Below are 27,233 nucleotides of genomic sequence, written 5' to 3' on the forward strand. Positions count from 1 at the left end.
TATTAATTACGGTCACCCCGCTGTTCGTTAGGTCCTCAGAACTTCATCTTACAACTGAAAACATAAGTGATACCATACAATGCTTGTCGCTCTGACTAGCTTCACTGAGCAGAGTATCCTCCAGGTCTGTCTGTGTTGTCACAAACGGCGGGACTGCCTTCTTCATATGGCTGAAGAATACCCCACACCTCCCTGATCCGCTCATCCACTGAACGACCCTTAGACGTCTCTGTATCTTGGCTGTCCTGAGTAAGGCTGCAGAGAAGGTGGGAGTGCGCTTGTCTCTCCGAGATCCTGATGTCATTGTCTTGGGCTGGCTACCCGGAAGTGAGATGGCTGGGTCAGATGGTGGCTCTCGTTTTAATTTTCTGAGGAACCTAGGCCGTGACTTCATCTCTCCAAACCTCAGTGTCCCCATCCATGAAGGGAGCAGGGGTCCTGCCTTCCCCATCGAGCTCATTGTATTACCGAGCCCAAGCTTGTTCTGCTCGCCACAGAACAATAAATGGGGAGATGAGTTGTTGGAACAAGGAATAACGACTTTAACCAGAAAGCTAGTAAACCGAGAACGGCAGACTAGCGTCTCAAAAAACCATCTTCCCTCAGTCCAAATTCGGGCTCCGTTTATATATAAGAGGGAGGGAGTGGGCCCACTATGGCACTGACCAATGGCTGAGCAAGATCACTAATGATCGCCTGCTTGGGGGCGGGGCTTATCGTGGCACTGACCAATGGCTGAGCCGGACCACTAACGGTTGCTGGTCGACAGTTGCTCATTAATGGCCGCTTGCTAGGGGCGGGGCTTACCATGGCACTGACCAATGGCTGAGCAGGACCGCTAACGGTCGCTGGTGGACCGTTGCTCACTAACGGTCACTTGCTTGGGGAAAGGGCCCGTTGTGGTGCCAGCCAGTGGCTGAGAGGGGCTGCGACAGCTCGAGCCTCCCTTGCTGCCCCTGCACCCGGCCAGAAAGGTGTGACACCAGAAAGCTTCCAGATCTGAGGAAGTGCCAGCCTCTCCAGCAAGGTCGTCCCCCGGCTCTCGGCAGAGAGGCCCACAGGCAGCGGAGAGCGCGGTGGCCACCCTGATGCTGGGATCACTGTCTGAGGTGGCGGGCACAGTGGGCTCAGCCTGCCGCCGGCCCCCCCCAGGTCAGCCCGTACACCGATGAGATGGCCCTAGAGCGGGGCCCCCGCCCTCCCGCCTGCTCGCACAGTGGGTGGACGGCAGGAGCGGCCGTCCTGGTGGGCTAGGGGCGGGGAAGTACAGGCAGAGCGGCCCGTGCCTCAGTGGAGTGCGGCCCGGCGCCAAGGAGGACGGCGGGAACAGCCCATCACGCGTCAGGTTCCGGCTGGGCTGGGGTGGCAGGGAGAGGCAGCTATTACCACTGGAGTCTGTCCTCAAAGTTCTTATCATAGCTTGTGTGGTTCCTGGCCCAACGGCACTCAGTGACCCTCTGCTGCCTGATCCTGTCATTCAGAAGCACTGGACCAGAGGGGAGTGACTGTCCAAGTTTGCAGCAGCTTAGGGTGATGGACTTGCACACAGGCGGGTCTCGAGCCCACTCACATTAGGATAAAGGCAGTGCAGACCCAGGGGAGCTGGCAGACGGGGGGAAGGGGGGGCGGTGATCGGGTCCGGCCAGTGGTGTGTCCTGACCCACAGAGGTGCCTGGAGGGGACTGTCTTCACTGTCAGCTCCTCAGCCCTGCTTGGGGACCCTGGGGACACTGAATACACCCCCTCAGTCGAAGGGCCTGGAGTCTTGGATGTGAAAGGTCTTTCGTGGCTCAGACTGTTTTGGGGGTCCTCAGATTCCCCCCGAGTACCTCCCAGGTGTTGTGGGGTCAGGACCTCCCTCCAGGCACCGCGCCCCACCCCCCGGTTCATCACTCCTGTGGGATGCCAGGGGCCCACCCAACCACCAGCTTTCTTGTGCCATCTGCAGGGGATTCTAAGGGTGCCAGGGAGCATCGTCAGAGGAGCCCAGAGTTGATAAGCAGAAGGAGCCCCACCTGCTGCCATCTTGTAAACAGTAGTTGCCCTGAAGGTAAAAATGGTTTTCAGCCCCAAACATCCACCCACGCTGACTGAGGCCCTCTTCCCTCTTTCTAGACAAAAATTCACGGGGTTGGATTTGTAAAAATCCATGCACCCTGGAATGTGCTGTGCCGAGAAGCCGAGTTTTTGAAGCTGAAGATGCCGACAAAGAAGGTCAGTGATGATGCTTCTGCTTCGAGGGGGTCCCCGGATCTGTCAGGGAAGCCGGCAGGAGAACGACATCGAGAGGGTCTGGGTTGTTAGGAAAAAGCCCAAGGGAGCTTCAGCTGACCCCACCCCAGGAGGGCAGGAGGGTTCCAGGGTCCTCCGGGAGGGCAGAGGTTACAGTCTGGGCCCCACAGAGATGGCATAGGGGCCCGGGAACTTCTCACAGACACAAACACAGGGAAACCTCCTGCTCCACCGTTCCTATGCTCAGTATTTCAGCTGGTTCATCAGACTCGTTTCACGTGATTATGTTTTCTGGCTTGCTGGGGCTTTTTTTCTTGATCTCCGACAGCTTCAAGCTGGGAGCCCCGAACGTCCCAGGAGCTCAGGGAGGCCTCAGGGTTTACTTGTGAGCGGGGAGTGAAACTGTTCTCAGGAATGTCAGCTCCCAGCTTCTCAAATCCACTAGCATCCTTTGGATTGCCTCTTTTTAAACAAATGCAAAGTTGGGGGAAGTTCCCTGGAATGTACTAGAATTGCCCTTTTGGCTGGGATCTCCCGAAACTTTGAGCTTTCAGAAAACCCCAGGCGTGGAGGAGGCATCCTGGCCCATCCCCACCCCCTGTTCCCAGGCCAGCCAGCTCCAGGGGAGGGGTGGAAGAGGGGGAGGGGCTGCCTCCCTGACCAGCTCAGAAGAGATGCCCAGGGTCAGGGCTCAGCAGATGACATACCCCCCTGCCCTGCCTGGTCCGCAGCTGTATCACATCAGCGAGACTCGTGGCCTCCTCAAGAAGATCAACTCTGTGCTCCAGAAGATCACAGACCCCATCCAGCCTAAGGTGGCGGAGCACAGACCCCAGACCACCAAGAGGCTCTCCTACCCCTTCTCCCGGGAGAAGCAGCACCTGTAAGTGGGGGCCCCACCTGCCCACCCCTTCCCGGGGAGGGCGGGGCCTGCTGTGTGGTGACACCACCCCACGCTGGACTTGCCTAATGATACAGTCTGCAGGACCAACCAGAATTCTCCATCCCTCCCCCACCCAAAGGAGTGGCCACTTCAGCCCCTGGAGCATATTCCCATAAGAGCTTGTGGTTCTTGAGCACAGAAGGGGCCCTGGAAATAACCTCCGAGGTCACTATGAACTGAGGAATTAAGGGGACAAAAATCTCTTCTTCTGCTGGGTGACACTTAGGAAAACTAGCACAGGCCCAAGTTAGTGCAAGCCTGGGCCCCCTCCCTGCCTGACTCCATCCCTCTCAGGATGTGTTCTGAGGAACTGGGCAAGGTTGACTGTAGCCCCTGAAGTCTGCCGAGCTCTGGGAGCTGAGAATTGGAAAGCAGCCCACTAGCCAGAGTTCTGGGGCCCAGGTCTTGCAGCTAGCAAGGGGGGCGCGGGGCTGGCAGGGCTGCACCTCTTCTGGAACCTTCCCTCCTCCCCCACTCCTGACGGGCAGTGGGGCGTAGCCACCTGGGTCAGTGGCAGCTGCACAGCCTCACTGGGCAGAGCTGGAGCATGGGCGGGAGTGGGAATAGAAAGTTTGGAGTCTGGGAATCCTGTGGGGTTAGGATGACAAAGCTGTGGGGAGTGGGAGGTCCCTGGACACCCCTCGTCCCATGGGACCCACAGAACTGGGCCTCGGCTCAGAACTGGAGCTTCTGCTCTGGCCTGGGCGTTAGTCATAGGGCAAGGGCCACATGCTTCATCGCTGCTTCCCAGTCCTGCTGGGGATCAGACATGAGAGAGAGGAAGTGCCCTAGCCCAGCTTCCCCCTCCAGCTCCAGGCCCCAGGCCTCCGGGCATGAGAGGGAGACACCCGCCTTCCACCGCGCATAGGGCCCTGGCCTCCCTCGGCTATGCCTCCGCTGCCTCCCTCGACACCCCGTCTTGCAGGCCTGGCTCTCCTCCGGGCTCTGGGCCACCCCCAACCCGAGTAGCCCTCCCCAGCTCAACCCTGACTGTCTTGGGGAGTGGGTGATACATTCCAGACACGTCCCTTTGCCCTCTAGCCCTAAGACATCTGTGTGTCCCAAGACCTTAGGACCAAAACCATTTGGGAATTACAGTGAGACTGTCTCAAATGTTAAAATATCCAAGAGTATGGTCGCCCTGGTGTCACTGAAGCAGAAGTGAAATTGCCCCCTGAGGGTGTCCTCGAAAAGAAAAAGGGTCCTTGAAGAGGGGGGTCTGTCCACATTTGCTGCTAGGATCACCTCCCCCACCCACACCATGACCCCGTGTGAGCCCAGTGGGTGAGGATGAGACAGGTCCTTCCAAACATCCAGGGTTGGGTCACACCCAGCAGGCGGACTGAGCTTTGCCGATTTCACGGTCACCATTCACAGGGGTAGTGTGACCCCTTAGGGCCTTGGAAACCAGGAGAGCTAACTCCAATGAGCTGTGTCTCTTTTTTCTCCCCAATATTTCAACAGATTTGATCTGTCTGACAAGGATTCCTTTTTCGACAGCAAAACTCGGAGCACGATAGTAAGTATCACTCACTCATGGGAATCCACAGCTCCTCAGCAAGGTGGCCCCCGAGAAATGGGATGATAATTTCATTTCAGCTAAATTCCCCTGGGTGGGGGTACTCTAATTGTCTGTGATGGAAATAATGAGAATAATAAAACCAGCTGGCTGTGAGGAGCCCAGGGGAAAAGCGGGTGGATCCGCGTGAAGGAGGCAGAGGGACTCCAGACCCCGCAGGTTATTTCAGAATGTTCCCGTGTGTTTGCGGCTCCCCGCACACCTCTCCTACCTCCTTTCCGCTGCCCTTATGGAATCTGTACGTTCCTCTCTGCCTGGAGGGTTCTGAGCAGGCCAGCCAGGTGGGACTGATGGTTTGGTGCAGACAAAGGCATGAGGGTTGGGGCTAGATTTCCAGGGCTTTGCCAGACGAGCAAACTGTGATTTGAAATCTGGCTAGGCCACTCTGCACTACTCCAGGTATTGGTTTAATGTTTATCCAGCAGCCACCAACTTGTCCACCAGCCATGCTGGGCTGTGCCCAGCTCGGGACCCAACTTCTGTCTAAACAAGGATTAACCTGGCGGCCAAGCCGCTGCTTTTCTCTCTTCCCAACCCAGTGAGAAGAGGGGCAGGGCAGAGAGCAGGCAGGCGCTTGACCTTGAGCAGACAGCTGCCCCTCACAGCTGTATGTCGAGGCTGGCAGGCACCAGGCACGGGACAGGCACCATGCATGCTGCCCTGGCATGGGGAGCTCGGGCCAATGCCTGGACAGACAGACCCAGGTCCCATCCACTCAGTGTCCCCTCCCAGCCTGGCGGCTTCCGTGGCGGCCTCCTGCTGAAAGGGCTGCCTTGTGCCCCCACCGAAGGTGACCTGGATGCAGGGCCTACTGTTATTATTGATTGTGTTATTGGTGAAATTCAACCTCATTATAATAAACAAGGAGGAATTCATTTATGCAAAAATGCCAGCGGCCGGTGTAGTTTGGGGTTGATATGTTTCCAAGAGAGGTAACTTCCTCTTGGCCACTGACTGCTTCAGAGAACTGGACCCAGTTGAACCTGAATGGTTTCATTTTTTTTCTTTGTCATTTTGGGATGAGGGAGGATAGGAATGGCCAGTGGGGAGACCTGGGAACCTGCCATTTCCAGATATATGTGTGCCCCGGTTTTATATTACCGGGAATCACCAGGATGCTCCTGCAAGGGTAGGGTGTAAATTTGTAACTTCATTCCTGTTGTCAGGAGGTGGCCCGAGGTTGGGGGGCATATGTGAATGAAGGCTCTGGGCCCCATCTTGTTTAGGATCTGCTTTATAATTGAATTCAAACATGATCCCCAAGTCACAGAAAGCTATTCTGCCAGAGCCAGTAGGGGTTAGCTGAATCATCCTTGACTCTGATTACCTCTGGGGTGGGGGTCGCTGTCTCCCGGAGACCTTGAAGGCCAGTTTGTGAACCACCGATGCGCCAGAGAAACTCTTTGGTGACTCAGAACTCTGCCCGTGGTTAGTTCGATCCTATGGTCTCAGAGACCCATCGTCATTCTAGACAAGGCTATGACAGTCCTTCCTGCCTCCTTCCCGGTGCTCCTGGCACTGGGGCAGCCCAATGTGCAGGTGGGTAGGAGCCAGGATCATCAGGGAACCATGGGGAAGGGCCAAAGTTGCTGGTCTTGGGACTTGAATCTCCAGCCTGTAGGCACTAGGGAGCCATAGATGGTTGCGGAGCAAGGTCCTAAAACAATCACCACCAGTGGCCAGACATGGAAGAGGGTAGATATGGGGTCATAGTGGTGATGGTGAACCAGGGCTGTAACTGCATGTGGAAGGGAAGAGGTGATTATGGTAGAAGCAGCAAGGTCAGGATGAGGCCACCGAGGAGATTCAGAAAGTGCCGGGGAGGGAGCCAGCTCACTGGGTGATTCATTCATTCACTCATCAGTCAGTTGCTGAGCACCTGGTGTCTTCCCGAGACGAGCGGGAAGGGAGAGGCAACGTTGATACTTGGCAAGTGTGGAGGGATCCAGGACGAGAGAGCCGAGTTAGGGAACTCTCTGGCAATCCAGTGGTTAGTATGCCGCACTTTCACTGCTGGGGCCAGGGTTCAGTCGCTGGTTGGGGAACTGAGATCCTACCAGCTACGAGGTACAGCTGAAAAGAAAGGGGAAGAGAGAGCAAAATTAGAAGGTGGAGCAGTGGGACCATGGCTCCTCAGTTGCCTGTTAGTTAAGGTGGCCCTGCAGGCACTTAGCTCTTGGGGGACAAGCGTTTCTGGTGAAAGGAATGGCCAGGGTGAAGACCCTGGGGTCCCAGGAGAGGGCCAGTGAGTGAGGGGCAGACAGGAGGCCGGGTTGCTGGGACAGAGCTGGGCAGGTGAACAGAAGTCAGACGCCTCAGGGCCTGAGGGGCACTGGGAGGCAGGACCTCGGGGGTGTCGAGGGGTTGGAGTGCCCTGACCCGAACACCTACGGTGCAGGGTCAATTCTTTTCATCTCATTCTGCAGATGGGGAAACTTAGGCTCAGGGCACAAGGTAGTTGGCCCAAGACCCCACAGCTTCAAGGACTCAAATGCAGACAGGCAGACCCCCAGGCCTGGGCTCCCAATGATCAAAGTGAAGTAATTTGTTAAAGATGGTTGGATGGCATCACTGACTTGATGGACGTGAGTTTGAGCAGTCTCCAGGAGTTGGTGATGGACAGGGAAGCCTGCAGTCCATGGGGTCTGCAAAAAGTCGAACACAACTGAGCCACTGAACTGAACTGAAAGGAGCTTGAGTCTCTAGAACATCCAGGGCCACATCAGGGAGCGGTCCTATGGGCAGGGCCCTCACACCTCTGAATTCCAACTCACCTCTCAGCCGGAGGGGCAGAAACATGCCGTGCACTGGACGCCCGTACCCCCGGGCACCAGCTCGGCAAGGGCCTTTCAAGGTGACCTGTCCTGACACCATCCTGGGGGGCGCGGGAGGCCCGTCAGTCACCACCCCCCTTTCCCGCCACCCTCAGTGGAGTAACTGCGGCCCCCGCCCCTGTCTCCACCACAGGTCTACGAAATCCTGAAGAGAACGACGTGTACGAAGGCCAAGTACAGCATGGGTAAGGGCGTGCTTGGGGCTTGAGATCAGCACTCGTCTCGCTGTGTGATCTTCCTCCCCATCTTTTCTGTGGGTGCTGGGCGGCTGGGCTGGGGCTTTCCAGAGAGTTTTGATTTAAGCCTATGTAACCATTTCAAGGCAGGAGAGCCGTTCCAGGACCACAAGGCGGTTTTACGGCTCTTTTAAGCACCAAAGGATTCTCATCTCTGGCTGGAGGCGTCGGCGGTGGCCTGAGGCACCTCTCCTAGCAGAGGCAGTGAATCCTGCCTGCGGGAAACCGAAGGGGCCGCCAAGGGGTCTCACCCTGCTCTTGACCATCTCAGTCCAAGGGGAGATTGTTAGGGTTCCTGTGGGGCCACCATCCTCAGCCATTTGCCAGACACACATGCAGCCTAGAAGGTGCCTCCCCCGCCTTCCACCCCAGGCTGCGGCCCTGCTGGAAGGGGTGCCTGGATGCAGAACCTGCCACAAAACCATCGCCGCTGGGCTCCTTGGGTACCAGTTTACAGAACATCTGAACCACAGGTGCAAAACCTTTCTGACCAAAGCGTGCAGAGGGAACCCTCTCCCCATGGGGGTCCCTTGCCCACAGCCCGGGCTGAATTTGCTAAAGCAAATCATTTCAGGACAAAGGGACGCCTTTCCCCAGCCTTTCCTTGCTTCTCCTGGAGCTGTTTTACGACCGCTGAGAGCTGAGCTCACAGCACAGTCCTTCATGCTCTAGAAGCATCTGAAGCTTCGTGGCTGGGGTTCAAGGGTGCGGGGAGGGTCTGTTAAGAGCCTATGCACCAGGGGAGACCCCCTTCCGTATTGGCTTCCTGGGGGGATGGAGACAGGAGTGAGATGCTCTCAGCTGAAGCCTGGGGCAGGCCCGGGATGCGGGGGAGGGGAGAGGATGCCACCTCCAGGGTCAGGTGGGTGCATGTCGCCTGCCATGTGTGGCCAATGGTCACAGGGCCACCCTTCTGGGACTGAAATCTCTAAGCCTGTGTCCTAAGTCCCTGGGCAGGGGGGAATTCAGGAGTCAAGAGGAAGCCAGGAAAATTGACCCTATAGCCCAGTGTCTGATGGAGCAAGATCCTCCAGGGTGACCCAGGCCACCAGAGGTGGGAGAAGCATGGGTCTAGCCCCAGCGATGGAGACGGAAATGGCAACCCACTCCAGTGTTCTTGCCTGGAGAATCCCAGGGACAGGGGAGCCTGGTGGGCTGCCGTCTATGGGGTCGCACAGAGTTGGACACGACTGAAGCGACTTAGCAGCAGCAGCCCCAGCGATGCGTCTCTGACCTCAGTCTCCCTGGCAGGCTACAGTCCATAGGTTCGCAGAGTCAGACATGACTGAGTGACTAAATGCAGGGGGTCCCTGCTGTGAAGATTTGCAGAGTTCAGGGTTGGGCCCTTCTCACCCAGGGCCGACCCCGCACCAGGCCATCCTGGGCGGGGGGAGCTGTCTCTGTCTTCTGGCAAGTTCCATGGTGGGGCTGGTTCCCAGCAACAGTGACAGAGCAGACAGATGGTCCTTCTCTGCTCCCCATTCCACATTGGCACCTTGAAAGCCCTCCTGACCTCCAGATTCATAGATGGGGTCTGTTACCCACTAGCCTCTGGGTCAGGTAGGACCCCACCCTCAGGGAGTTTCTGCTCTGGAGGAAAGAGACAGATCAGAGAGAGCCAGGTAAACCAGAACATCGTCTTGCAGGTTGAAGGGGCTGGGTAGTGAGGGGGGATTTAGAATCGGTGATCAGTGGTCCTTGTGATGAGGTGGTGTTAGAGAGGTGGGCCTTCCAGATAGAGAGCACGGCCTGTGCAAAGACCCTGTGGCAGCACGGTGTTGAGAGAGCTCTGGGGACGATAAATCAGGCCCCTCCTTCACGTTTTATCATAGCTGAACTTTCCAGCCAGGGGATTTTGGCCACGTGCCCCCACCTTACTCTGCTTTGGGTTTCCAAGTGTCCTCAAGTGCCCTGATCAGCCCAGATCACTAGCTGAGGAGATGGTCTATTTCTAAATAGATTTCACAGAAGGACTTTGCCACCCGTGCCAGAGCAGAGTAGTCATAAGTGGGACAACCAGGCCACTGAAATGTCTGACCCACTTACTACCTAGAACGGCTCTTAGGCCAGGTGGAGGGTTCTGTGACCAGCAAAGGGCTTCATAGAAACTCCTGGGCAGCTCTGTCTCCCCCAGATCAGATCTCTAAGAACCCCAGTCCCCATGCAAAGCCAGGCTCTGCCTTCCCCCCTTACTCTGGGGCTGGGCATCTGAGTCCACACCTCTGGACTCTGGGAGGTGCAGGTGTGGCTATGTTTATCCTGCTTCCAGTGCAGGGCGTTGAGCAGCAAACTGGGGCCTGGCCATCATTCCACTGCCCCCCAGGAGCACTGGATGGCAAGAATGAACACCTTGCCCCTCAGACACAGCTTTGATCCTTTTGGGGCCTCATTCATGTATAACTAATAGCCGGATGTATAAACAGGGCAAGGAGAGGGAAGAAAGAAGGACTCTGCCCTTTTAAATAAGAGGCGCAAGTGTGATAGATACGGTAAGTGCCTCTGCCCCGCGTGGGGCCCACAGGCCTCCTCTTCAGCTTTTCCAATCAACCTAAAATCTAATTCCAAATTGTATGTGTGTTTTCTGACACCATCAATTTTCCCATCCATATTTTTCTCATGATTCAGCTTCTCTAACCACTTACATTCCACTTCCCTCATTCATCTGCAGGCTTGCCCTCAAGCAGGTGGGGGTAGCTGGTGAATCGCAGGTTTGGGGGTCCCTCCTTCCTCCCAGGTGTTACTTCCTCTTGGGGTTTCCTCTCTGTCTTTCTAATTCTGCCAACAGAGCATGTTTTTATCATCTCCCAGTCAAACCCGGGGAGGAAACCCCAGAAAGGTGGCCGGGCTCTGTGCGGCCAGGTGTGGCTTGCTTTGAAAAAGCTCCAATGATTGAGACAGTCCTGGGACCTCTCTGGTGGAACCCGGAGCCGCAGGAAACATGACTGGTCCATAACCATCTGTCTGCCTTTATTTTCAAGGCATCACGAGCCTGCTGGCCAATGGTGTCTACTCGGCGGCCTACCCCTTGCATGATGTAAGTAACCTGGACCCACACTGTCCATCTCTGTGCGTCATTTGAGTCCCCAGGTCCCCAGGACCACACCACACCAAAGCTCCCCCAGGGAGCTCTTATCGTCCTGCGGTCTGGGCTTCCTGCTTTGGCACTCCTGTAAAAATGTCACCGGCTCACAGCCCTTCCTGGTTCCCTCAGGTGGGACCAGACTTAACACGCAGAGCTATCTTTTCTCACTGAACCATTCCTCCAGGACAAGGGCGCTATGGCAGCAACTCTGCCCCAGGTGTATCTGAACTTCAGGCCAGCTGCTCCACAAGAACTGTGCGCCAGCTCGGTCTCCCCACCCCCACCCGCCGCCCCGCTGGGCTCTGGCAGATTGGCCAGAGCTCTTCGTGTATCTGCTTCTGCAGAGCCAGTGGCCAGTTTCCTGAGCTTCATCTCCAAATCCCACTGGTACCCCCTGACAAATATAGCCTGTGGCCACAGCCGCATTGTCTTGGCTTGCGATGGAAAGAAAGAGGAGTCTCTTCTTATTGTCTCCATGGAAACAGGGACTAGAGTTCAGCAGGGCACTGGGGATGGGCCATGGGGCCTGAGCAGTGTGGGAACCCCGGACAGAGGATCTCTGGATCTTTCCAAATGTGTGTTACTGCAGAGGCTAGGAGAAAAGGGGGGCAGGCTTGGGGGTCCAAGGACCCAGATTCTAGTCCTGGCCACTCCCTCCTCTGTGGCCTTGATTGGAGGCAGCCCAGGTCCCCTCTGAGCCCCAGCACCCTCATCTGCAAGTCGGGAATAATGCCCGCCCTGTCCAGTTGCCAGAGCTGCAGAGCGTGTTGATGGGAATACAGAAATGGGAGGGCTTTCAGTGAGACACTGGGTTGGACAAACAGAGAGGGTCAGACAGCAAAGGGCCGTCCACCCGGACTGCTGACCTAGAAGGAAGGATGCTTAGCCGAGCTCCCGCCGCCCCCTTGTCACTCACTGGGGGGGGTTGGGGATCAGCCCATCCTCCTTTCCCATCTCTGTGCCTCTGTTCCTGCTGTTTCTTCTGCCTGCGATGCTCTTCTGCCTTCTCTGCCAAGACCCTCGCCCAGGGCAGGTAGAGCGACTGCCGGGAAAGCCTGCCTTTTCCCCTCCCCGCACGGCTGAGTCCTCCCTTCCTCTCTGGGCCTGCCTGCTCTCGGTTCCACTAAGCAAACACCGTTTGGCTGTCATTCCCTGTACGTGTGGCGCCTCCTACGTACTCAGTAAGTGCGGTGTGGAATGAAGTCAGGTGGTCTTGACAATTGACCTATTGCTGGATAAATGTTTCCAGGACCAGGCTCAGATCCACAGGCTCCTCCCAAGAAGGGGCCTCACTCATCCACCCCACCGGTGCCTCTCGGGTTTGCTCCACCCCACAGGCACCAGGAACATATCCCTGCATGGCCTTCCAGCTGATCACCCCTACCAAGAGGTCAGGGACAGAAGCCAAAACATTTCAGGGCCTCCCTGCCTGCTAGATTCAGCCCTTTAAGTCTCGAAAGGCAAAGGGGAGAAATCAATGTTTCTGAGCACTTAACTGTATGCAAAGAACCATGTTTAGTAGGAGCTTTATCTCATTTAATCTGGTGCAGACATGAAGGCTCAGAGATGTTTAGCAACTTGCCCAAGGTCACACAGCACCCCTGATAGGGAGCAGGGGCCAGAAGACAGATGTGGCTGACAGGCTATTCCACCCCCAGTTGCATAACCACCTCCACCTTCCCTGGAGGCCGACGCACCTCCTCTTCTCAGGCTTGGCTGCTACATTTGTCTTAGGAACGGATTCTCACTGTAGTTTAAACCAATGAGTACAAGACTGACTAATCCACGGGGCACACACAAAGCATTTCCAAGATCTGTATCTTGGAAATTCCTCTTGCATCATCATCTTTGTACCTGACAGGGCAGTAGGGAAGCCTGTCATGTGGGGACTATTCCCACTTTACAGATGGGGAAACTGAGACTGCAGCTATTCTTCAACTTGCCCAGGGGCACACAGCCAAGGGGCAGAGCCCAGATACTGGCTCTGGTTCCAGGGTTCTTTCCAGCCGGATAATGGACCTCGGTCATCTCGAGGGAATATGAGATTTTCCGTCCATGAATTTTCCATGTAGCTGATGGACACATACACCATTAAGTGCTGAAGCTGAGGTTCAAATATTTGGGGTGATAAATCCTTCTGAATGGAGCCCCATGGACCCCATGCCTTAAATAGAGGATGCTGGCTGCACTGAGGCTGCACCTTAGCCTCTAGCAGGGGGCAGACTCCTCCTGTGCGTGTATGGGTCTCACCATCAGCCTCTCACCCCTGAGCTGTGCTAGGTCGCATCTCAGTATGTGGCCCGGAGCACCCCACCCCCTCCAGGGCCTCACTTGTTCATTCATTCAGCAAGAGCACCCATCCGTCAGACCAGGTTCTGGGTCATGGCCAACCAGACAACAACCAGTTATGACTGTGTGTGGAGGATGAAGGAAGAGCCTTCCGACCCGTAACTGGCGTTCAGCTCCGGAGAAGGACTTGGCATTTCAGCTGCTGCTGGACAGCTTTTTGGCTTCCTTCCTGGTTGGCAACTGCCCCCTTCCAGGTCACCAACTAACTGACCTCTGTGGAAATGGGGTGCTCCTGGAGTCCTGGGGCCATCTCAGCCAAGAGGGGAAAGCACTGGGGAGGCATAAAGGTTGAGGTGGGCGGGTGGAGGGGCGGTGCCTAAAGACTGAGGGGAATTTGGTTAAACTGCTCCCAGAGCATCTTCATTCAGAGACCGCGGGCATTAGTGGTCTGTCTGGTGATCACGTTCTCGCCACTGGAAGGGGCTAGCTGGGCTGGTGGGGCTCATGAAAGGAGCTGGTAAGTGGAGCAGGCACCAGGACCCCCTAGGCCCAGCCTCTCCCACGCTTCTAGTCGTCTGTCACCTGTCTGGGAAACTAGGCTCCCTTTTGACTTTTAGGCCCTCCCTCTTTTCTGCTGGGATTGGAGACCTGGATCCAAGTCCCAGGTCTGACCAGATCTCGCGTCTCTCCCAGGGAAGTCAGTGTGCTCCTCTGAGCTCCGGTGTTGCCATCTGTAGGATGAGGACATTGGCCTCACCGATCTAACTCAGCATCCTTCCTGGGACACTTGAGAGGGAGAGGGACACCTTGAGGTGCATCCTTCTTGAGAGGGAGAGGGGCACCACACAGGTGGGGCCTGGGGCAAAACAGCAGGACACCCCCTGGCAGGACGGGATGTTCACTGACCATCCTTCCAGCCCCCGAAGCCTCTTTTCTCTGTGTCACCAGTTCCAAGGGACTGACTGCTTGCCCTTCCTGGGTATCATCTCTACATCGAGGGGAAGGCGCTTCAGGCTTTCTGGGAGTGGAGGGAGGGCAGGCGGGACAGCCCGGGGCTCATGGCGCTTGTTATCATAGGAGGAGGGGACCTGGGCGCCCTTGCACACTGTACGAGGTTCTCTCCTGGGACAAGCCCACCTGCCTTGTGGAAGGGTCACAGGACAGTAAAAGCCTTTCTCTCTTGCCAGGGAGACTACGAAGGGGACAACGTGGAGTTCAATGACAGGAAGGTAGGTGTGCAGACCCGGGAGCCCGCTCCTTGGGGTCGGGAGTCCTGCCCAGCAAGGGGCAGGGGCGCAGGGTCCCAGAGCCGCGGCCCCACAGCTGGTGGAGAAGGTGGGTGAAGTTGCCTCGTTGGACTATTTTCCTCATGCTGTGTGCATGCTAACTCGCTTCAGTCATATTTGACTCAATGCCTCCCTACGGACTGTAGCCCACCAGGCTCCTCTGTCCATGGGATTCTCCAGGCAAGAATAATGGAGTGGGTTGCCATGCCCTCCTCCAGGGGATCTCCCCACCCAGGGATTGAAACCCAGTCTCCTGCGGCTCCTGTACTGCAGGTGAATTCTTTACCATTGAGCCATCAGGGAGCTCTGATCCTCAGAAGCATCCTTGGCAGGCCGTCCGAGCGTGTGAGGGGAAGGGAGGTGCCCCAAGCCTGCCCTTTTGCCCCATCCTTCCTTCATGCACCGACTGTGTCTCACTGGAGCAGCCAGAACCTCCAGAGTTCTTTGCTGACATTTAGCCTAATCACCCCAGCTTCCGGGGAAGTGAGTTTGGGAACAGCGAGGCCAGCCACCTGAAGTGCCCTGGCCCCCAGCATCACTCCAGTAGGGGACACCGTGGATGGTGGTCAAGCCAGTGCTTCTCAAGTTTACCTGTCCTGGAACCCTTTTTAATGGGGAAGTTATGGAGCTAGTGTTCTGTGGGACACACTTTGGGAAACACCAAGTGACCCTTTCTGCTTCACTGGCTCCTAATCCCACCCACCCGTGCTCTCAGGACAGTCACTCCTGGCCACCACAGCTGCTTCTCCTCCTCCCCTCACTTGCCTGCTCCCAGATACCAGCCTCTACATGGCTTCCCTGGTGGCTCAGACGGTTAAAGAATCCGCCTGCAATGAGGGAAACCCTGGTTCAGTCCCTGGGTCGGGAAGATCCCCTGGAGAAGGGCATGGCAACCCACTCCAGTATTCTTGCCTCGAGAATCCCATGGACGGAGGCCTGGAGGGCCACAGGCCAAGGGGTCGCAAAGAGTCGAACACACTGAGCCACTAACATTTTCTCTGCTTCTACATGAACTCCCCCATCTCCCCAGTAAGCCCAGCCCTCCCTCACCTCCCTGCATTCCTTCAGCACCCCGCGCCCCTCCCCCACCCCCACTTGCCTTGCCTCTTGCTCTAGTTGCCTTGCCTGTTGCTCCTGGAGAGTGGATCCCGCTGAGCTGACAGTGGAGACGCTTCCCTGAGAACCTCACAATGGAGGCCTTGTCCCCAATCACCAGGGCCCCAGCCTCTGTATGTGAAATGCTCTCCGCTCCCACCTCCCTCCAGCCCCCAATATGTGCTTTTAAATCTCTGGTACTTGATACAACTCGCCCACCTGCCCAGGAATCCAACTGAAGATGCTATCTGATTTAGCACAAAAATTACATATTTAGTTATTTTTAGTGGAACATCTGGCATTCGTCTGCGAGCCCGTGACTTACTGATCTCCCCCATCTGGTCCACGGGCCTGCCCTGCACCAGCCCCGGCCTTGGAACCCAGCCTCCTACATCCTTCTGCACCCGCTGCCACTCCCTGACACCCATTCTGGCCATTCAGCCTCCAGGTCCCAGGCCCTCCACCCCAGTCTCCCACCTTTCTCCCCATGCTCCAGCCTCACTGACTGCCATTCTAATCATAGGAGACTTGACTGATGGCCACGTCAGTGCCAAGACTATGCTATGCAGTTATTACTTAGGAACTATTTGGCACCACTGTGTGCCAGCCCAGCAGACAGCTCCAGGTTTATCTAGCCCCAGCTGTGTTCTCTGCCTGGAATGCTGCCTGCCTCTATTTAATATTATGTCCCAGCAACAAATACAAGGCCTGAGAATACTGGGTGAATGGATGGATGATGGGTGGGTGACAGATGGATTGACAGGTGGATGGACAGGTAGGTGGATGGATGGGCGGACAGGTAGATGGACGAGTGGAAGGATGGATAGGTGATGAGTAGTGGTGGATGGTGGAAGGAAGGAAAGACTGAAGGGAGGAAGAGGAAATGCCCCAGACACGTGTTTGAGTCTCAGCTCAGAGAACTCATTCTCCCATGAGCACTTCACCCTAAGTGATCTGGTTCTGAGTATTTTGCTTTTGCAATGATAATATCTGTGGCATCCTGTCAGTGGCAGGATCCCCATGTGCCTGAGGACACAGGACAGAAAGGGGGCGAGCCAAGCCAAGGCCATTTTCCTGTGCTGATCTGATGGAGCAGGGTGCAAGCAGGAGTGTTTCAGGGGAGGCGGGCCAGAGACGGGCCGAGCACGGCCGCAGCTCGTGGTCTGATCTTTGGGCTGCAAACCTGTGATCCAAGAGCTCCCTCCTCCAGGTGTGAACTGAGGTGGTCCCTGGTGTGCTGTGCTGAGAGCCACAGGGCCCTGGCCCATAATGCATTTATCCATCCATTCATTCAACAATTGCTTGCTAGAAACTTGTCATGTGCCTGGTCTGAGAAGCTGGGGATGACACAGACCAGACTGGCCCTACTGGTGCCTCCATCCCAGGGGGAGATAGCAAGGAACAAGTCCATGTACAGTCACTACAGACCACCTCAGTGCCGTGACAGCCCCCCACCCCAAGCTGTGTGGGCTCAGGTGGGAGGTCTGGGCTGAAGAGATGCCGGTGGGTGGAGCCAAGATCTCTCTGAGGTCAGGTTCTGGAAGGCTCCAGGGCCACCGTGACCAGAGCCACCAGCCCCCAGCTAGCCTGCCCCCAGGGCCCCAGACACCTCCCACCTGCTCACAGGCCAAAGGGCTCCACAGAGCTCTGCCAACCCTAGCCAGGAAATCTGTTTGATTTTCTTGTGCTGATGGCTGCAGGGTGATTGATGTTCTCTTCTTGGCAGGAAGAAAAGTCCACCAAGATAAAGTGGTTTATGTAGAAAGCTGGGCTGTACCCCCATCTGTCATGTCTACCCTTGGGTGATGGCCAGCCTGCTGTGTGACCAGTCCCACTGGGCAGGCCCAGGAACAAGGTGGCCAGTGTGACAAGGCCAAGCCTTCAAGTGGGTCTTTATGTGCCTCCCCTTTCCATCCCAGGGCCTCTCTCTTCATCCCTCCCTCTGATCCACCTCCAGCGCGTCTAGGCTGTAAATTTCAGCTGAGGGGAGGAAGCTGCCTTTGGTGACGGCTGCTCTGTTTATCCAGAGGTGCTGTGCCATCTCATCGGAGTTTGCTGGCTCAGACCTCTCCCTTTAGAGAGTAAAACTGTAGGCTTTCCTCCTTTTCTGCATTATCAGACAGGTGACACATAGCGAGCCCCCAGCACTCCACTTCACAAAGCCTTGGGTCCGTCTGAGTCCTCGCCATGACTTGGGAGGAAGGACAGGCTCCTCCCATATCAAGGAGACGATGGGACTCAGCGGGGAGGGTCTGCCCAGGACACCCACTGCAGACCCAGTGGAGCCACCATCCCAGCCCGGCAGCCTGGCTCTAATTCCTGGACCCCTTCTGTTCTGAGATGGGGTCGGCCCCGTGCATCTTAGTCCCTTCTGCAGAAGCTCCAAAGGCTCCCCCACCAGGAACCAGACTTGCCATTAAGTCTTTCAGGACTTGGAGTCATGCTGAACACACCCTGTTCATGCCACTTACAGAAAGACTTAAAATCCAAAGAAAGCTCCTCTTAAAGAGATCAGAGTAGGCAAAACCCAGGATTCTGACAGCAAGGCTCGCTTGTAGTTTATTAAGAATGCATTTAGCTGTTCTCTGTTGTTTTTCTCCCTGCATTCTCCTCCCTGCTTGTTTTGTCCCTGTGTGCTGACTTCTGATGAAATACAATGCTCGTGCTCTCCTGAGTATTACGCTCCAGCTGCAGAAGGAGAGAGGCAATGCAAAATAGAAAAAAAAAAAAAAAGGAAAGTTTGCTGAACTTGCTAAAGGTTCATTTCTAGGGATCCCTGACTCCCTGGTCTGTGGAAGCTGGACCCCTCTGAGTGAGCCTCTTGCTGCTGCTGCTGCTAAGTTGCTTCAGTCGTGTCCGACTATTGTGTGACCCCAGAGACAGCAGCCCACCAGGCTCCCCCGTCCCTGGGATTCTCCAGGCAAGAACACTGGAGTGGGCTGCCATTTCCTTCTCCAATGCATGAAAGTGAAAAGTGAAAGTGAAGTCGCTCAGTCGTGTCCGACTCTTAGCGACCCCATGGACTGCAGCCTACCAGGCTCCTCCGTCCCTGGGATTTTTCCAGGCAAGAGTACTGGAGTAGGCTGCCATTGCCTTCTCTGGAGTGAGCCTCTTACACATTTTTGATTTTCAGAGGCTCAGTTGAAGGGATCTTTGTGTATGGAAAACCATCCCACCGGCTGTGGGTCTTCCAAGTCAGTGAGGGAGAATGTACTCACTCAGGCTGATGTAACAAAGTACCAGACGGGGCAGCTTGAATAGAAGATATTTTCCCTCATGGTCCTGGAGGCTGGAAGCCCCAGATCCAGGTGCCGGCAGGGCTGGATTCTAGTGAGGGCGCTCTCCCTGGCTTGCAGACAGCCACCTTCCCGCTGTGTAGCTTTTCCTCCATGTGTGCACGAGAAGGAAGCCAGCTCTGGAGTCTCTCCCTTTTCTTATAAGGACATGAGTCCTGTCAGGGTCTTTTCTAGTCCCCTTCATGGATCACAGCCTGTCGTGGTGAAGGGGCTTGCATAACTCAATGAAGCTATGAGCTGTGATGTACAGGGCCACCCAAAACAGATGGGTCATAGTGGAGCCCTGATGCTGGGAAAGATCGAAGGCAAAAGGAAAAGGGGGCAACAGTGGATGAGATGGTTAAATAGCATCACCGACTCAGTGGACATGAATTTGAGCAAACTCTGGGAGATAGTGAAGGACAGGGAAGCCTGGCAGGCTCCAAGTCCACGGGGTTGCAGAGTCAGACATGACTTAGCAACTGAACAAGTCCTATCAGAGCAAAACTCTGCTCTCATGACTTCATTTAACCTTAATTACTTCCATAAATATGTAGCCTCCTAATACAGTCACATTGGGCGGCTAAGGCTTCAACACATTTGTGTTTGGGGAGATACATTCATTCCATAGCATAGTGTATTGGGGGTGATGAAATAAAAGGCTGTGTTAAAAAAAAAAAATAGAAAGCTGTATTTGATGTATCTGGGGCCACAGCAGAATCTGAATATAAGAGACTCTTCACAAGTTTTAAATTTAAATATTAAGGAAAGGGAAAAGGACAAAAGTCAAGCTTCAGTGTACAGGAGAGGCCCAGAGACCTTGGCAAGTCCTCACAGGCATCCCCATGCTGGCCTCCTATCCATTCCCCGAATGCTGCCAGCAGAGACAGGCAGCCAAGGAACTGGGTTCCCAGCTGGGGCCAGCTTCCCCCCAGCCAGCAGGGTCACCATAGGCTTTGGGTTAAGGTTGATAGAGCATTAATTACCCATGTGCATGGGATCTCTTTATTAAAACCAGCAGTCCTAACCCGGAATCTTCTTTAAGACACCCTACATGTTCATACAGACATTTGAATATACACATTCCCACAAGGCCAAGCTCATTACCATCCTGCCCAAGCCTGGGGCGTAGTGGGTTTGTAGATCTCATTCATCTCGCTCAGCCATGTTAATCAGACAGCCTGTCTCAGGAGATCCACCCCGGCTCTTTTGCACCTCGTGAGATCTGTTAAAATCATACTACTGGGGTTTCTCTGCTCCAAAGCCTGGTGGGTCTGTCTTTAACAAAGAAAGGGAGGTGTCTGACAGTGGCAGGCCATTTTAAATCCCAGATCAAATAGTGAAGAGTCAGGATTCCATGATGATGCCAGAAGCTTCTTTCCCATCCCACCGTCACCTAAAACCATAGGTCTGTTCTTGCTCGGAGATGCCACCACTGCCCGCAGGTTCTTTGAGGCCCTTACCAGAGCTGAAACTTGGGACCCATTTTTCCATGTCTGTCTCCTCCACCAGAATGGGAGCTCCAGGGCTCAGGGGGGTGTCTGCAGTGTTCAGCTCACAGCCCATTGTCCAGCACAGTACCTGGCACAGGGCTGACTTTCTATATGAGCTTGTTGAATGAATGAATGACGTAGCCGTGAGCTGAGCACCTTGGCAGCTCTGTGTTCTGGCGAGGGACCTGAGAGCGGTTTACTTTTCCCCAGCCCTCACCACTTCCTTTTTCCCAGCTCCTGTACGAAGAGTGGGCGTGTTACGGGGTCTTCTACAAGTACCAGCCCATCGACCTCGTCAGGCAAGTGGGGACGCCGAGAGCAGGCCGGGATGGGCAAGCATCCCTGTGCATCTCGACCGCACTGAGTGTGCAGAGCGTGGGCCCTTGCTCGAACTTGAAGAGCTTGTGCAGGGGAGCTGAGGTCTCCCAGCAGAGACTGGCAGCCTGGCCGAGACTTAGATCAAGCAGTGTGTTCAGATTCATTGCGGGACTGGCTCTCATCTGTCATGTTCACTGTCTCCCCCTAAATTCATAGTCTGGCTCGACCCAGTCGGGCATCTGGTGGGGTTTCTTTCTGTGTCAAAAGGAAGAAAAGAGCTGCCTGGGAATCTGTAAGAATTGCCCCCTCCGGACACTGTGTCCTCTCCTGAGAGACCTCTCTCCCAGAGCGGACAGACCAGGCAATGTGTGTGCTGTGGGGACACGTAGAGCAGAGCCCAGCCCATGAAGAAGACAGAGATGCTCAATATATGGAGTTACTGGTGCCTCAGGGCTGGAGCTTTTCCCTTTGTTTTTAGGCTGCACAAGGCTGGAACACAGCTGACTGCCTCCAGGCAGCATCTCGCCCTGCTGCATGGGCCTTACAGGAGGAAATGCTCCCATTCTCAGGGCTCAGCAGAGGAAGGGTGGGCACTGTGAAAGCAGAGAGCCCCCCTAAACATAACAGCCTGGCTCAGAACCACCCCCACACACTCTCTGCTTGGTCGAGAACCAGGGGCCCCGGTGTGAGCTGTTCGTGCTGGGGAGGGGGCGTGGTGTAAATTTTGCCCCTGGAAAGGATTGAGAGTAAGCGTGTGTCTGTCTGGCTTTGCCCTGCGGTGCAGAAAGTATTTTGGGGAGAAGATTGGCCTGTACTTCGCCTGGCTGGGCGTCTACACCCAGATGCTCATCCCGGCCTCTGTGGTCGGCATCATCGTTTTCCTCTACGGATGGGCTACTGTCGATGACAACATCCCCAGGTAGGTGGGCAGCCCCTCTCCCCAAAGATGTCCTCATCTCACTAAAGAGCCATGTTCCCCTTACTGCAGGAATAGAACTTCCTGGGACTGGGACCCCTCACCCCAAACCCGGTGCCCCACTCAGCAACCACCACCCCCCCTCCAAACCGGGAAGTCACAGGCCAGGCTGGGCACTGTCAGGACCAGAGCCACCCCATCTGAAGGCTTTAATAGCTGTCTGAGAGCGTGGGCGGCCTTTGCAGGCACGCTCGCCCTAGGAGACATTTTATTGTCGAGAGGAAGGCATAAAATAAATATCCGACTCCTTTTTGTCCTTTGAAGCTTTTTTTCCCATTCAGTCCTTAGTCATTATGTGACAAGAAAATTCACTGGTTCCCTGTGAGGTCAGGAAGTGAGGCAGGACCGTTCGGAGACCTCGGGGCGGTGCACTCGGCCAGCCGGGCCCTGTCTGCGCTGCACCCCCGCTCCCACGGTGTGGGGAGATCGTGCAGCAGCAGCTTGGTCTGCAGGGGCTGGCCCGGCACAGCAGACCCTGGCCCGTGCGCACAGGGCCGACAGGCCTGCCACTGCTCCTCAGGGAGCAGGCCGGGTGTGGGGAGCTCTGGGAAGGAGGCCGAGACCCCAGAGACAGCCTGGCCTCACGCCGGGTGCGCGTCTCCCAGACTGGCAGCCAGAGCGTGACTCAGGCAGTGGGAGTCTGAGGACAGCGTCTCCCCTCTTTGGTTGCTGTTCCCGGAACTTGCCAATCTCGACCCAGGGATAGCGGTTTATGATGTGAGCTCAGGATGCCAGCCCTGACTTCCATCAGGAACACTGTGCCTGCGGGCAAAGTACTGGTTAGAGAGGCGGACGCCCCGCCCACCTCCCGGGAGCCAGCGGTCTGTCAGGATAGTCTTGGGACATAGGGCAGGTTACCCTTCTTATGACTCAGCCCAGCGTCTCTGAAGCAGAGCCCTGGTTTAGGAAATTCATCCATGGGTCTGGTCAGAAAAGGGCCGATGAAGGAGTCTTTGACCTGGGGGAGAGACTGGCTCCTTAGGCCCCACTCAGTGGTGTAGAAAGGCCACGCACAGTGAAGTTTTGTGCAATGGATGTTTGAATACATGTTGTTGTTGTTGTTGTTGTTGTTGAGTTGGTAAGCCGTGTCCAATTCTTTGCGACCCCATAGACTGCAGCCTGCCAGGCTTCCCTGTCCGCCGCTATCTCCCAGAGTTTGCTCAAACTCCTGTCCATTTAGTCGGTGATGCCATGCAACCATCTACGTGAATGACAATAAAGTACTCCACCCACCCAGAACCAGAAGGTTAAAGGAATCTGGCTTCTGTCCCCTCCAGGGTTATTTTGGGCACAGGCAGGAGAAAGCTTGTCCCTTTGTTTGCTAATGACACGAGTTCACTGTGCTCAGGGGTTTAATGAAGGCAGAGATCAGAGTGGCTTAGACATGGAGAGGACTTCACTCCAAAGTCCAAGAGACTCTCGGCGAATGGAAGGTGGGGCGCCCCCAACGGGGACTGCTCCATCCGCCTCCCTCCTGGTCCTGGAGGGACGGCAGGGCTGGCGGCCCTGGACACCCTGGCTCGGGAGGCTCAGGCTCCCCTGCAAGGGCGCTGACAGCCCCGGGCCGGGCCAGGCCAGCACTGTCACATGGCCAGGGTTACGGACAGCGTTCACTGGGGACTCTGGGGCCCCGTCTGACCTCAGCCTCCGCTCGCTTGGTGCCTTGGACCAAGTGTGAAGTGTGTGTTCCGCTTGGAGCCTGGCCCGGCCAAGTCTGTAGGATGGCCAGTGCCCCCACGCCCTGCACCATGCTGCCCCACCGCCTGTCCCTCTGTCTGCTCCAAAGAGCAGGCGCCTGTTGCTCGTCTTTATTTTGGCTGAAGGCAGTGAAGGGAGAGGCTGAGGGTTTTAAACCAGCAGAAACAGGCTTTTTGTCTGGCTGGCATTGTTTAAGCTGGCAGGGCAGAGGGCTGGGAAGCCGTGGGGCTCACGGGCAGGCAGAGACGCAGGCCCTGGCCTCCCGGCGCCCCCCCCCACCCTCAGGCTCCAGGCCCCCCACCCAGTGGCGCCAGGCCACAGGCTGACAACGGTGTGTCCATCCATCAGTCCCCTGAGAGGGGCCGGGGTCACACAGGGTGGGTGTCCTGCCCCTTTTCCTTTTGGGAGAAGCCCCCAGAAGAGCAGAAGCTCAGGGAGGACGAGAGATGGGCCCCTCGAGTCGGCGCCTGTACCTCCTTTTGGTCACTACAGCTGCCATCACTCCGTTCTTCCCACAGTAGTGACGGTGAATGGGAGGATGGTTTAAATACCCCAGTGCCATTCCCAGGGCTTCCTGGACATTCCCTTGTTTAAGCCTCCTGACAACCCAATAACATGGGTTCTCGGGGAATTCCTTGGCGGTCCAGTGGTTAGGACTCAGCACGCGCGTTCACTGCCATGGACTAGGGTTCAATCCCTGGTCAAAGAATTAAGATCCTGCAAGCCATGTGGCATGGCCAAAAAAAAAAAAAAAAACCCCAATATGCTCAAATAAAATGCCGTGGCCCTTTAAAAAAAAAAGAGCTCTGTAAGTCTCAGCATGCCCACTCTATGGATACGGAAACTGCTGCTGCTAAGTCGCTTCAGTCGTGTCCGACCCTGTGCGACCCCATAGACGGCAGCCCACCAGGCTCCCTTGTCCCTGGGATTCTCCTGGCAAAAACACTGGAGTGGGTTGCCATTTCCTTCTCCAATGCATGAAAGTGAAAAGTGAAAGTGAAGTCGCTCTGTCGTGTCAGACTCTTAGCGACCCCATGGACTGCAGCCTACCAGGCTCCTCTGTCCATGGGGTTTCCCAGGCAAGAGTACTGGAGTGGGGTGCCATTGCCTTCTCCATATGGAAACTGAGGTCCAAGGAGTTCAAACGACCTGCCCTAGGCCACACAGATCCCGAGCAGTGGAGCTGAAATTCACATGCAGAGCCGGCTGGCTCCCGAGTCCTTGCTGCCCTCTGAACTGTGCGCCTGACCCCCCCAACATACATGTGTTCACAGGCACACACACGTGGTCACACACACACAGACACACACACGCGCGCGCTTCCCCACATGCTCCGAGGCAATAGCCTTGCCCACCATCTGTCTTTCCATCCGCCGTGCCTGACGCCGTGCCTGCCACACACGGCAGGCACACGCTTTCTTGGTGAGTGTTTGGGGAGAGCTACTGTGAGAAGAAAATTGAGTGGAATACCTGCAGTGCTGCCAGAGGAGGGCCCCCCGCAACCTCTTGGCAAATGCTTCCCAGTGGCTGTGGTCCAGCCAGGATCTGTGCATAAGCTCAGGTGCATCCCGAAATTTTTCTTTAAAGCTGTAAAGCCATCACCCTATTCACCCCCCGCCCTTCACCCAGAAAGCCGTCTAACCCCTGGGAATCCACTCCTGCCTGTGCCTAATTATAGCTCAGCGTCTTGTCCAAGTAAGCAGGGAGGAGAGGGGCAGGGCAGGGCGCAGCTGGTAAGGCCGTTTGCTGGCCTCTCTCCTCATCTTCCAGGAGGAGGAACCGAGTCTGAGGCTCAAGGACCAGCCCCGGGCTCACAGAGAACAGAAACTGCCCCTCAAGTAGCCAAGCCAGGCCTCCTGGCCTCAGCAGGGAGCCCTCCTGTGGCCTCTGGGCAGCAGCTGAGAACTGGGCAGGGATAGACAGGCTTGACAGGGACAGAGCCCTGGACGCAAGCCCCACTCTGCTGTGTGGCCCTGGACAAGTAACGTCCCCTCTGTGGGTTTGCTTCCTGCTCTGTGAAAGTGGGATTGTAACAGCCCCAGAGTTGGTCCAGCCTGGGTGGACACTCGGTGCCCACGTCTCCTGCTCACATGGCTGATGGCCTTTAAATACTACACTTTTCAGTATATAGTAAGAGAGAGTCTGAGAACTGGCAGGGCGGAGGAGGAGGGCCCTGGGCATCGCAGAGCTCCCCACGGTCTCCAGACTTCGCATCTGCTCAGCAGAATGAAAGCCTGCCCTGAGCAGGGCCCCATCCTGCTCAGGGGTCACCCCTCATTTCCAGGGTGAGCCCGACCTGGTGGGACCACAACCCCAGGCAGCTTGTGGGTGTGTTCCTTCTGATCCAGCCACCTGCCTCCTGAGAGGAGGTCTGGGTGGACCACGTCTCCATCTTCTTATGGGTCCAGAGTGCCCAGCGAGGCCCTCAGGTTGGCACCCAGGGCACCCCCGGTGGTGGACTGAAGCCCGCAGGACTGGCACTGAGCAGGCGCTGGGTGCAAGGCCAGCACTCAGGAAGGGCATGGCATCCTCGCGCCTCGACTCCTCTCCTCTTTCGGGTCTCCTGGGCCTTGTCACGTCAGGACTTGGACAACATTCACTATTAGCACTGCTTTGACGGTGCCTGGTCATCAGAGGGAGGCTGCTGGGGACCTCGACTTCTAGGGGCAGCTCCAGGGCAGGCTGTGCGTCCCACTGCTCAGGGCCACCCCAGAGATGAACACTTATGCACCCTTGTCCCACCCCACAGAAAGTCCCATGGGTCCACGCCCAGGGCCACCCACAGAAGTTGCAGGCTGGGTGCAAAATTAAAGTGTGGGACCCTGTTCAAAAGTCACTAAGACTATAAGGTAAGGGGAGCAGAGAGTGGGAAGCCAAGCTGGGGCCTTGGGTGGAGAAGAGAGACGTGGGCCCTGGTGGAAGCTTGCTGGCTAGCCGACCGAACCATGTCCACCCCGGCAAGGACGGCATGGCTCCGGAAGGTGCTGGTCCACGGGGGCCAGCGGGGCCCTGGCCGCTGGCCGGGGTGCTCCGGGCTGTCCTCTCTTCCAGCATGGAGATGTGCGACCAGAGACACAACATCACCATGTGCCCGCTCTGCGACAGGACCTGCAGCTACTGGAAGATGAGCTCCGCGTGCGCCACCGCCCGCGCCAGCCACCTCTTCGACAACCCCGCCACCGTCTTCTTCTCCATCTTCATGGCCCTCTGGGGTAAGCGAGTGCCACTTTGGGGCAGGGGCGACCTCGGGTGGCCCCTCCCTCCCTCCCTCCCTCTCCTCGAGGTTACCCGCAGGGGCATGTGCCAGGAATGCACACGGGAGGAACGGTCAGCTCCCATTCCGTCTGCTAGGCAACCCGGGGGCTATACTGGGTCACAGATACACACGACCATAGATGCGTCCAACCGGGCCAGGAGCCCCTCATAAAAAGTCTTGGAGGGTGATTTCTCCCGGAAATGGCGCTCTTTCCAGGGCTGGGCTCTGTTGGCTCAGGAAGGGCAGCTGCTTTCGAAGGAGGAGGGCCAAGGGTTCTGCCTTCCTTCCACCGTCCTCCCGATGATGCTGGGGAAGCTGACCCCGGCCAGGCTCTGGGGCACATCTCTCATCACCCCTCAGCACCCCTGTGGGTGCCCATTTCACAGATGATGACCTCAAGGTCCAGAGAGAGCGGGTGTGAGTTGTCTGGGATCACCCACCTCCTGATCTGCCATGGCCTGTGCCCTTAACCCCTGAACTGCATTGCCACCTGGAGTCCAGGGCAGATGGCTCCTCCCCAGAGTTCTTCCAAATGCAGGTCCTACCTGGTACCCATCTCAGGCTTGAGGGGATGTGGGAGGTAAGTGGTGGCTGGATGAATCTCCGCAAACTCCGCAAACGGATGCATCTCTGTTTCTGGG

General features: G+C 56.2%; 1 protein-coding gene across 1 annotated transcript in view; it reads left to right on the plus strand.

Moving 5' to 3' along the window:
• The window catches only part of ANO1 (anoctamin 1), a 176,162-nt gene that overhangs the window by 99,383 nt on the left and 49,546 nt on the right, over positions 1–27,233 (plus strand). Inside the window, exons 4-12 of the mRNA XM_018043147.1 lie at positions 2,116–2,214; positions 2,964–3,115; positions 4,640–4,694; positions 7,722–7,773; positions 10,803–10,858; positions 14,383–14,424; positions 20,579–20,647; positions 21,451–21,581; positions 26,388–26,548. Of these exons, the coding sequence (XP_017898636.1) occupies positions 2,116–2,214; positions 2,964–3,115; positions 4,640–4,694; positions 7,722–7,773; positions 10,803–10,858; positions 14,383–14,424; positions 20,579–20,647; positions 21,451–21,581; positions 26,388–26,548 (817 nt within the window). The remainder of the gene's footprint in view (positions 1–2,115; positions 2,215–2,963; positions 3,116–4,639; positions 4,695–7,721; positions 7,774–10,802; positions 10,859–14,382; positions 14,425–20,578; positions 20,648–21,450; positions 21,582–26,387; positions 26,549–27,233) is intronic.

This window comes from Capra hircus, chromosome 29, assembly GCF_001704415.2.
Source record: "Capra hircus breed San Clemente chromosome 29, ASM170441v1, whole genome shotgun sequence".
NCBI lineage: Eukaryota > Metazoa > Chordata > Mammalia > Artiodactyla > Bovidae > Capra > Capra hircus.